A 10,533-nucleotide genomic window follows, 5' to 3' on the forward strand; every position below is an offset into this window, starting at 1 on the left:
ATCCAGAAATAATCCACGAGACGACTTCACCCAGAACGAATCACTGGGTGGTGCACATATGAGTGGCTGAACATGCAGGTCCTTTACAGCTATACAAAAAAAAAAAAAATGTTATGCATTGATTAACAAAAAGTTATTACGGTTTGTTTTTGTAGCACGATTCGTGGGCCACCCTGTATATTCAAGTTTAGAGAGTGTTCATTTGCATTATGATTCGGTCACTAGCTGAAGCATAATTGAAGAATTAAACGACAACGTTGAGATTTTAGGTGGTTGCGAAGTTAATTTCCAGATAAAACATTTGTTGCCAGGCGATCTGTTGATTTTGAATCAAGCGCTACTGTTTATGATGAAAATGGAAACGTAAATTTTTCACTGGGATTTATTTATTTCTATATATTCTAAATATACCCTATTGTTTTTCAGTGTAATTTGAATCCACCTAAGTTATTAATATAATTCGATGTTTACCTAAGCCACAGCTACGCGTGGCCGGGGTTTTCTGGTATATATATGTATACATAAGTGTATGTATGTATACATATTTGTATGTATGTATACATATTTGTATGTATGTATACATATATGTACATATGTATGTATAGCTCTATATCTAACTTGATTAACTTTACGCGTTACGAGCAACCGTTAAGTGAAAAAAATTATTATACTCTGGAGCAACATGTTACTGGGTTAGGGACAAGAAGCTATAGGCTGTTTGCTGCCAGCATTACAGGTAGAACCAGAGCTTATTGTTGGTCAGAAAATGGTGAATTAGCTAATATTAAATATTTTTGTGTACCCCGCAAGTGAAGCATAATGTAACAGTTTTCTCTACAAACCGCCTACGTTGGAACCATTGTATAAATCTCATTGTATAAATCTAGGCTTATACAATGATAAATCTATAAGTAGGCTTATATAATGGTTGGAACTCTACTTTGAAGTCAATCACTGGATTCTTACGGGGCATCTCGACAGGCACTATATGATTTCTAAAAATCTGTACTGCTACCAATATTGCCAATGGAGACTGCACATTGCTAATGTTTAGGAATTGATGTCTAAATATATATCTTGACATCTGTTGCTAGCAATAAACTGTCATTTTGGTGTTTTGACAGAGCTGTTTTTGTTTCTACAGAAAATTTGGAGCGGTAATATGTGCAAACATTATTTCGGTCGCATAATGCCAGGAAAAATAAAATACCCGAGCCTGATGTTTCATGTTTTGTTGCGTAAACTGCAATTCAGGTAAGTTATATTCAAAACATAAACATGGAAAATAGCAATTATATACATATGTATGTATATGTATGGTAAAATTTTAATTCTGACTAGCATATGTGAATATCAATGTCATATTTAATTATTGACTAATAACTAAACATTATGCAAAAATTATTTAAGTCCGAATATATTAATTCTAATTTTTCCAACAAAAAGTTTGTCACACAAGGGGGTTTCTACTTTTTTTCACTCTCCATGTAAATTTTTGTCATCCTCATACAATTTTTAAACGGTTCAAGAGCTTAAACATATGCCAGAGAATGTAAAATATATATATATAATCTACATTCTCTGATGAAACAATCTCATCGTTTTCAGTTCCCCTGCGAAAAGTGAAATATTTTGCTAATGATCGCACTGTGAACCTTCTCTATAATCTACATTCTCTGCAAAAACATTGCCAACCTTAATGGCAATATATTTGACAGATGGTTAGCAATGTCTATTGCCTATGGGGATGCGACGGCCCCTATGGCCAATTCACATAGAACTTTTGCTTCGCTTTGTGTCAGACATTTGTTTTGACAGAAAAGTGCCATGTACGATTTTGTATGAGTGCGTTCACAAAAAAAGTTTTCGACCCCTTTTTTATTTTTGCTTTCAAGTTGCAATATATTCACACTTTTCCAACTTGAAAGCTGCCCTGTATCAATTTTTTCAATCAAGTCGTGAGGTAACTTGACAATCAAGTTAAAACAGCTGATCACATAGTTTTGAAAAAAAAAATGCCATGCAATTATTGGAAATCTTAATCTTTCGATATAGCAATGGTAAAAGTTTATGAATCAAATCTTGCAGAAATGAAAATGTTTGTGTTGACTGTTTTATATCGGACCACGCTCCTTCAGAGAGAATAAAACTCCTGCATTTCTATTATATCTTTATTATTCAAATTTAGCGATTCGTAGTTGCCAGAATCTTTTAGATACGAAGTTTAGTTAAATATCAACTATATAAGGGCTGCCAGACACAGTTCTATGTAGAGTCAAGGATGACATGATGCGAGACTCTCTCATTTTCGCTGATTTTTCTGTTATTCTCTTTCCCTGATTATTAAAATCAGGGAATTTCGAACAGCTGATATCAAAAAAGGCGGGATGCCAGAAATAAACCCGCTAAAAATAGCTAACAAAGACAGTGCGAAACGAAATTTCAAGAAACGACACAAATACTTTTGAATAACGTGCAACTAAATTTTATTTGTTAATTTAATTTAAAACGTTCATTATAAAACCATGATCTTTTATTATGACTTGTATTGTTCCTTTGTTATAATTTTTTTTATTTATATGCTATTTTTTTATGTTATATGATTTTTTAAAAATTGTATAATATAAATACAAGTATATAGGGATGTACCTATATGCGTTATATAGGCCTACTCGGGGACGGAGCACCTAAAAATAATATCGAAATGCAAAATACCCAAAAGTTTTTTTATAATACCCAATCCATTTTCTTTCGACAGTGGCATGATTGGAAAATGTTATAAAAAATGTGGGTTTTGACAGCTCTCTCTTGATTCAAAGAGTCTCGCATCATTTCATCCTTGGTAGAGTGTTGTCGTGTTAAGACCAATTGAGACATAAGCAAGAAGTTGTAAGCTCGAATAACGAGCAATAAGTGTTTAGTTGTTGGAATTAGAAATAAAGATATGTGTATAGCCATGAAATTGGGACTTTTATTTAACAAGTTGAGTTATAGGTAGACGATTTATCGAGAAATCTGTTACAATACTATTAAATGAAATTTTACTATTTAATACCATTATATTTTTTGTAATTTAAATTCCGCTCTTCGTGAATGCAGATACATATTTGCAAGCTGTCAAAATTTTACCTACCTCTTGAGCTGAGTTAAATTCTGATGTTCGGATGCATCACGAAAAATGTACAATTTTCACAAATTGGAATCTTAATTTCAATACTTCGTAATTGTGTATGTTCTTCGTGTGTGACCAGCTTTACAGAATTTTAATCGATTTGTCATCGGTGGCGAATGTTTTGATATAAGTTATTGTATTTGATGTAAATATAAGAAGAGATATTTAGATATTAGGATTATCAAAAAATGGTTTTAGCAAATGTATTGCTATTAAGCCAAATCGCTGGTCATGTAATATTAGTTATATTATCGTTGTGCATGTTGGTTCCTCTTGGTATGAGTATCCAAGAATTTGGGTAGGTACATTTTGTCCATATACAACGAAATGCTTTGATGCGTAATAAGTTCTTATTTTTATAGGGGACACTGCTTGCTTTTTACAACTGGAAAATGGCGTGAAGAGGATGGAATGTTTGAAGTAAAATGGTCATCAACAAGTTTTTGCAGCTTTCCACTTTTTACTGCAATATTTCTATTCTTGGTTTCAACTTTACAGATTTATAGGTATGAGTCCCTATTTTCCTTGATTATGGAGTTAATATAGCATTTATATAAATATAGGTACTCTAGGATGAAAGAAGAAGCTTCGTTTCTTTCTTTATTCATTGACGTTGTGGTTGGTATTTGGATGTTAGCCTTTTCAATTCTGTCAGCAATTATGGTTACTTTAGGATTTATTGTATGGTGTGATGGTATGACTGAACGATTTCCGTCATGTGAAACCGCAGCAGGACAAAATATCATACACGGAGACCAAGACCATATTGACACATCTGACTTCTATATTGAAATGGGAACAGCTCAGGTAAATAAAAATTGTACAATAGCATAGTTGAATTTTTTTGTATATTGTATTGTTTAAAGTTCGGCGCATGGGGTTCTTTTGCAATATCGGTTGGAATAGGTGTTATAGCACTTCTTAAACTCATTCAAAATCATCAAGTGCGTAATATTAAAGTTTCTATGTACTTGGAACGTCAAAAACTAGTAAATCAACATCAGCATCAATTAGATGGACAATCTACAACACCGACAATTTCTGAAGCTAATAATAAATAAACATTACATGCGATAGAGGATTCTTAAGTTGTTCCAATACCGCTCTAATATTGTACATTATACATATATAAATATTTTTTATGTTTGCATTTTAGTCGAAATTATATTACACTAGTAAGTTTATCAGTTGGAAATTTCAACAGGCACCATTATATTCATAAACATATATAATATGAATTAAATCAATATGTATGTAATGATATTATCTTTTGGTACTTTTGTATTAACATCACCGCAGCAACAATTCTATTCTCACACGCTGAAGCTTTTCTGTATTAGACGTTTCCTTCTTTAAGTCGAATATACAGTCCAACAAGTTAGTAATCTTAGTAAAATGTGTGGTAATATTTTATCGAGCATACTTAACTTTATTGCCAAAAGTTGAAGAATTCAGTCTAGGCCTTGTACCGACATACTGTGGTTTGGGGAGATAACCACTATTCCTTTAATACCCGACAATGATATATAAATTACAATAGGTATTTTTTTTAGTTGCGCCATATATTCTATGCGGGAATAAATAAATACAGACATTCTTAACTCAATTAACTATTAAACAAATTTATAAACTTATTAGGAATGAAATATATTGATATCCGGCACATACCTTATAAATAACAAAATCAGTACTTCTCACTTAACATAAATAATAATAGTCGTGTTTTTGACCTTATAATTATTTATAAGGGCTTTTCCGTAAAATGATTAGCTACCAACAATTCCCCAAAGCACGAACACTATGTGGCAGTAAGTACATTCCATTCAAATCGAGGATTTTTCGAATGTGTCACCGGTAAACATTCCGGTTCCACCAATTTCCATACACCGGTCTCCATTTCTTCAACAACGCCTAAACTGCAATATGGTATCTTATGTATTACTTGACGCAGTTCATTTGTAGAACGTGGTTCGGCACCAATTAACTGCCGTGTACACGTGTCAAGGGTGGTGGCATGCGCCACTATTAAAATGTTTCCCTCTATAAAACAAAGCAATTCAAATGAAACGAATCGAAGTTCATCATCTCAATAATGTTGGGTGATTTATAACTCACTTGTAGTACCAATGATTTTTCGTAAAGTTTCATAATTACGAGTATAAAACTCTTCTGTGGTTTCCTTGACGCACTCATTCAATTTAGTGTCAGAAATAAAAGGTTGATAACTTGTATCTATGTTGTAATCAGCATCTAGCAGCTCTGACTTACTCATCCAATCTGGCACACCATCCGGATACCAAGCCATCCATTCAAACAAACCCGGCTCTAATTTAACTTTGAATTTGTTACGCGAGTGTAAACCTATGTTTCAAGTTGTACCGAATTACAGTATTCTTATTATAGTACAACATTAAATACGAGTATGTTCTAACCTTCTAGTGTACTTATACATGTTTGAACACAGCGATAAGCTGGAGAGCAGTAAACATGGTCGATTCGAGCATTGCATTCAAGTAACGCTTCACCTGTCAATTTCGCTTGATAAAGTCCAATGTTTGTGAGCGGTGAATCATTTTGCCAACCGTCTGGACATCTTTGCCTTTACACGAAAAAATTATTAATTACTTATTGGTGTTTTCAAAAAAGCTTCTTAGGGCAGTTTTTTCTTTTTAATGGGGTTATGATTTCGAGACCAGTCGTCTTACGTACCTTCGTGGTAATTTCCTGGGCATATTTAAATCCTTGCGCACATAATTGTTGAACTCATCGAAACAATAAGGTATCCATGTCCCGAAGGTAAAATCAACACGTTCACCATGTCGCATTATATATAATCTACGACTTTTGTTCGGCGATGCCTCAAGGCTTGTAGCTTCATTTGAACGATCGGAATTTATACTAAGCGTGTCATCTGCACGTGGTGTTGAAATACTAATAGGCTCCACCATTATCTCCATGTCTCTTCGTCTCTTGGCCACTTCCATTGCATGTGGCGAACTAATTTCGAAGCTGGGTGTTTCTTGTTGTAAAATGCATTCCGACTGGTGATGTATATGTTGTGGTTGTGGTAATGGACCACTGTTTGGCATTGAGTTGTGATTACCTTGTACAAGTGGCAAATCTAAACAAGGTTTTAAAGTTTTGCGCAAGTATTTTTCCACACTGTTCTCGGATTCCTCATTAAAAGAATTGCCCTCTATTAATTCATGAGACAAGGCAACTATCACATCTGAAATAGGACAGAAATGGACATAAAATATATATACAGTCAATAATGTAAAATTAATAAGCTGCACCGACTTTGATGATGTAAACCTTTCTCACTTTTATCGTGATCAATAGAAATGCTATGACCATCCACAATGTCAATTTCTTCAGCCGATATCAAAGATGAGGTCGTTGATTTAGATAACTGTACAACGCGGTGAAGTGTCCACGCGTCTGATTCAGCGGTTCGTTCAGTGTAATTCACAGGTAGGTGACCAACACTTCCTGTTAGCCAGGAAATACCCTCAGCCCAACCATCGCTGGAATTGTCTACAGCATCCGTGTTCAAATAAATATAATCGCCGATGCGCAACTCCAATTCATCGATTTCATGGGGGCTATGAGGATACACCACTTTGTGTACCTACATATGCAACTCAAAGAAGCGCGAAAAATGGTGTTTCAAAATATCAATAGTTGAGAAACAGCATTTAGAAAAAGTAAAAGAACACACATTTTAAAAAAGTTATAAATAAAGAATTAATCAAAAAAGAAATATACATATATAATGCTAAATTATGCAATATACTTGTTTTGTGGTTAGTCGTGGGTCGCGCGAGTACAGACGCAGCTCCCAATTAGAGGCAGAAGTTGCATTGAGTGATTCCACTAGGGATTTCAGTGAATTAAATTGATTCTGCGGAAACTGATATGCTAAGGTAAGATGTAGTGATTTTACATGCGGCTCCAAAGATATTGCTAAAATATACACATATATGTATATATTATATATTGTATTTGTAGACCAAAAAGTGGTATAATTTTTTATATATGTCTACGACTGCATGCCAAATTGTATATATACATATAAATATTTTTTTCTACTTTACCAAATACTTATAAAAGAAAGAGTAAAAATATTTCACAGGTGGATTGAGTTATTAGTATCCGAAATCGTTTCTTGATAATTTCACAGGTTTTTTACCCATTCTATTTTAATGGAGATTACCAATACAAGGTCATATTCTTTCGTTTAAATTAATTTTATACTCATTTTCTGGCCGTATTTTTTTTATCTTTGGTAACAAAAACATTAACTTCGGCTGCATCAAAGCATACTAATTAACTAATTCTGAAAACGTAACCGACCAACGTTTTGTATATAATTTATAAGGTACGCAGATTGACATGGCTAAATTGACTCAGCTCGTCACGCTGATCATTTATGTATATACTTTGCGTTGTTTTGGTGATTTTAAATGTAATGATGCATTTTGCACCGAATTCAGAATGCTTCTGATTAATAGTGATCAAAAATAAAAAGTACATATAGAAAGAAATCACAAATAAAATTTTCTAAAATAATTATTATTTTCCTTACATCGACTACTACGCGGTATACAACGTGTACCGGATGAAACAGCACCGCACCATGGGAAGCAAGCAACTATTGCATCAAGCTGCTCGTATGTATCGCTTATGACTTTATGAAATTATTTTTAGCAAAAACAATTTTTACAGTTTAGCACAATGTTACACGTTCCAATGAAAGCGTTTAAAAATATGTAGAAAAGACCACAAAAAATTTACCATTTACATAGTTAAAAGTACTTCATAATACCTCGGTCACAAAAATATGACAACGAAAAATTACAAAAATAATTTTCATACAAGAAAAGTTTCATACTTGAATTGGAAACCTCCTTCACATACTGTAATGAAAGCCGTTTCAAATAGTTTGCGTCATCCTCGGCTACAAAAAATCCCATAAAATTTTGACTCAAATAAGGCTCAAGTTTCAATGGTCGATCTAGAAGTGGTCCACTCATATCAACTACTTGTTTTAAGGCTTTAGATAGATGTAATGAACTTTCATCAGGGGCCTTCATAAAAAGGAGAAAAATAAAAACAAAAAAATTATGATAACGCATGCATCTGTAAGGTTCAGATTTTTGTTTACTATTACCTTAAAAAATGAAACCAATGTGATATGTGGAACATAATTATGAGCTCCGTTCCAACCACACATTTTCCGTGATTTGTTCCAGAATTCCTCCAGTTGATGCAAAAATGAACCAGTAGGGCATGCGTACAGAATATATTCTCGCGGACAATTTTCATCCAAAGTTGAATCATTAACATGCGCAAGCAGCCAATCAGACGCGATTTGAACACCTCGATTACCAGTTGCTGCCAATGCTTTTTCTCTGCGTTTAAAAATAATAACTTGTAGTATTATGTATATATACACATACTAAAATAGAAATATTATCAGTTGTCACCAATAAATCATTGTCTAATGGTCAAATATCTTTGGTCGGTCAAAGGCACATAAGCTTCACAGCTTTATGTTAATTTTTTTCTTTTTATAATTCATATATGCAATATTTTCATATATAAATTCACGTAAGAACAGACTATTCATAGTTAATGTAATCGTATAAAATAATTTGATCTCTTCACATTATTGTCTTTATTTAACAACTGGTTAAATTATATTTATATAGTGAAATTGTTACCCAGTCTATTGCGGTTATAAAATGGATGTTTTGAAAGGGCTGGTAAAAAAGAGTATGTTCAGTTCACTGAGTATTTACCGATACCTTTTTTTTAAGTAAAGGATATATAAGTTTGTCGACATTTGTAACATAATATCCAATATATGTATATATATACATGTGAGTTTGTTCTAATTTTTCAATATTTAGATAGAACCACTGCTTACACACATATAATGTTAACTTACGCTCTGTGCTTAGTAAAACCCATTTGCAGTAATGTCTGCAACGGTGATAAGTGCTGCTTTGAAATTCTTGTTGGTGTTAGGTTCTTTCGCGGCGGGAGTTGGGCCATGGCTTGTTTCTTTTTATTAAAAACAGAACAGTGGTAATGAGGTTCTAATTAATATTAGGAAATATCCTTAATAATTATTATTCGATACATACAATCTAATAACTTTTGTCGCCGTATAACTTTGAAAATTTATATTATAAGGAAACCTGAAATTGGATCACTTTTTCGTTCTATTAGAGCTGCAAAACAATCGATGGGACTATCGATAGTATCGACAGTTTTATTTTCGTCTCCCTATCGATAGTTTATTTTGACTATCGATGGCCTTAACTAGACTTACCAACAATTTTCATAAAATAACTTAATAAAGCTACATAATGATATAGTCTGGTAATACGAAATGTGGTTAACTCGGGCGTTACACGGTCAAGAAATTGCTCTCAAGTAGCAATACACACTGAAAGCCGTCTTCTTATCAATTTTCTCATTCTCTTTTGCAAATAAATGACATGCAATTGTCGGGAATAAGAATATTTTGTTATATTCATGGATTGATATCAAAAAATAAGTATTTAATCCATTAGATTAGAAATTTCGTGCAAATTTTTCAAGAATTTTTGTATATACTTAATAATATAAATATACAAATATTTATACTAGTTATCGATCAATAAAAAATGCCAAAATAATTATATGGCAGTACGGCCGACTCCCTTGCCTTCGACCGTTCAACTTGTTCGTTCTTAACATTGAAAGCAAAAATTAAGAGCTTGGAACATTGTGTGCGCGGAGCAAGGAGAAGCAAGCCTCAGCGTACATGTATTTATGAACTGAATTGAGATCAGCTAACATAACAAATAATATAATTATATAAGAACATTCTTTGTGTATTTATAGCCTTTTTCCTGTTTTCTTAAGTTTTGACGTTGCATTTTTCGATTCTCCCTCTTGTTAAAAGCTGAAATTAGTACTTTTTAACATTTGCGCTTTCTCTATTCATTAACACTCTCTGATATTGCCATCTCTGTTGTAATTGTATTTTTTAATTATACTGATTGCCCAGTTTCTATCAAATCTTCACACCAACTGGTTGTTGTACGCGGGTTGCGGTTGTTAATTTTATTGGTAGCCCAGTGTTAACAATGTTTCACACCAACTTGTTGATGTACACGGGTGGTGGTTGTAATCAAGAATATATCCACTTAAATTGCTATATAGAGAGTGTAAGTAAATTAAATTTGAAAACATATACTCTGGTCGAGTAGATAGAAGTTACGCACGCCGATCAGAATCACAAGGTTCGAATCTCGTTTGATTGAATGAATTATTAGGTTTTATTATTGATATACATGGTTATGCAA

General features: G+C 33.1%; 2 protein-coding genes across 9 annotated transcripts; one reads left to right on the forward strand and one right to left on the reverse strand.

The window, feature by feature from the left end:
• Nucleotides 1-3,261: 3,261 nt before the first annotated feature.
• Nucleotides 3,262-9,474, reverse strand: Epp (Ecdysteroid phosphate phosphatase). Of its 8 annotated transcripts, XR_004975468.2 has the most exons (12): nt 9,325-9,474; nt 9,126-9,241; nt 8,346-8,586; nt 8,067-8,262; nt 7,761-7,862; nt 6,969-7,138; nt 6,473-6,803; nt 5,882-6,401; nt 5,605-5,771; nt 5,288-5,533; nt 4,841-5,212; nt 3,262-4,739 (listed from the first exon to the last, which is right to left on the reverse strand). XR_004975468.2 is itself a non-coding variant. In XM_014232698.3 (11 exons), the coding sequence occupies exons 2-11, from the start codon at nt 9,230-9,232 to the stop codon at nt 4,971-4,973; spliced, it is 2,298 nt and encodes a 765-aa protein (XP_014088173.3). In that variant the 5' UTR covers nt 9,233-9,241; nt 9,325-9,474; the 3' UTR covers nt 3,262-4,970. The 8 variants fall into 8 exon arrangements, 7 of the variants coding, with proteins under 7 accessions (XP_014088173.3, XP_014088172.3, XP_014088171.3 ...); XM_014232698.3 differs by having other exon boundaries at nt 3,262-5,212; nt 6,497-6,803; XM_014232697.3 differs by having other exon boundaries at nt 3,262-5,212; nt 6,488-6,803.
• Nucleotides 3,288-4,430, forward strand: LOC106616170 (transmembrane protein 179). Its single transcript, XM_014232704.3, has 4 exons — nt 3,288-3,470; nt 3,535-3,678; nt 3,736-3,979; nt 4,039-4,430. Exons 1-4 carry the CDS (start codon nt 3,361-3,363, stop codon nt 4,231-4,233), a joined length of 693 nt encoding a protein of 230 aa, XP_014088179.1. The 5' UTR covers nt 3,288-3,360; the 3' UTR covers nt 4,234-4,430.
• Nucleotides 9,475-10,533: the final 1,059 nt, after the last annotated feature.

This window comes from Bactrocera oleae, chromosome 2 (genome assembly GCF_042242935.1).
Source record: "Bactrocera oleae isolate idBacOlea1 chromosome 2, idBacOlea1, whole genome shotgun sequence".
Lineage (NCBI taxonomy): Eukaryota > Metazoa > Arthropoda > Insecta > Diptera > Tephritidae > Bactrocera > Bactrocera oleae.

What these genes read in the sequence shown, in the direction of transcription:
- Epp (XM_014232696.3), bottom strand. Translation starts at nt 9,232, where the DNA reads ATGGCCCAACTCCCGCCGCGAAAGAACCTAACACCAACAAGAATTTCA. An exon ending in GGTTTTACTAAGCACAGAGC is followed by an intron (nt 8,587 to 9,125) that starts GTAAGTTAACAT and finishes TTTTAAACGCAG; the next exon opens with AGAAAAAGCATTGGCAGCAA. An exon ending in ATGTATAAGTACACTAGAAG is followed by an intron (nt 5,534 to 5,604) that starts GTTAGAACATAC and finishes CTTGAAACATAG; the next exon opens with GTTTACACTCGCGTAACAAA.
- LOC106616170 (XM_014232704.3), top strand. Translation starts at nt 3,361, where the DNA reads ATGGTTTTAGCAAATGTATTGCTATTAAGCCAAATCGCTGGTCATGTA. An exon ending in TCAACTTTACAGATTTATAG is followed by an intron (nt 3,679 to 3,735) that starts GTATGAGTCCCT and finishes ATATAAATATAG; the next exon opens with GTACTCTAGGATGAAAGAAG. An exon ending in TTGAAATGGGAACAGCTCAG is followed by an intron (nt 3,980 to 4,038) that starts GTAAATAAAAAT and finishes TATTGTTTAAAG; the next exon opens with TTCGGCGCATGGGGTTCTTT.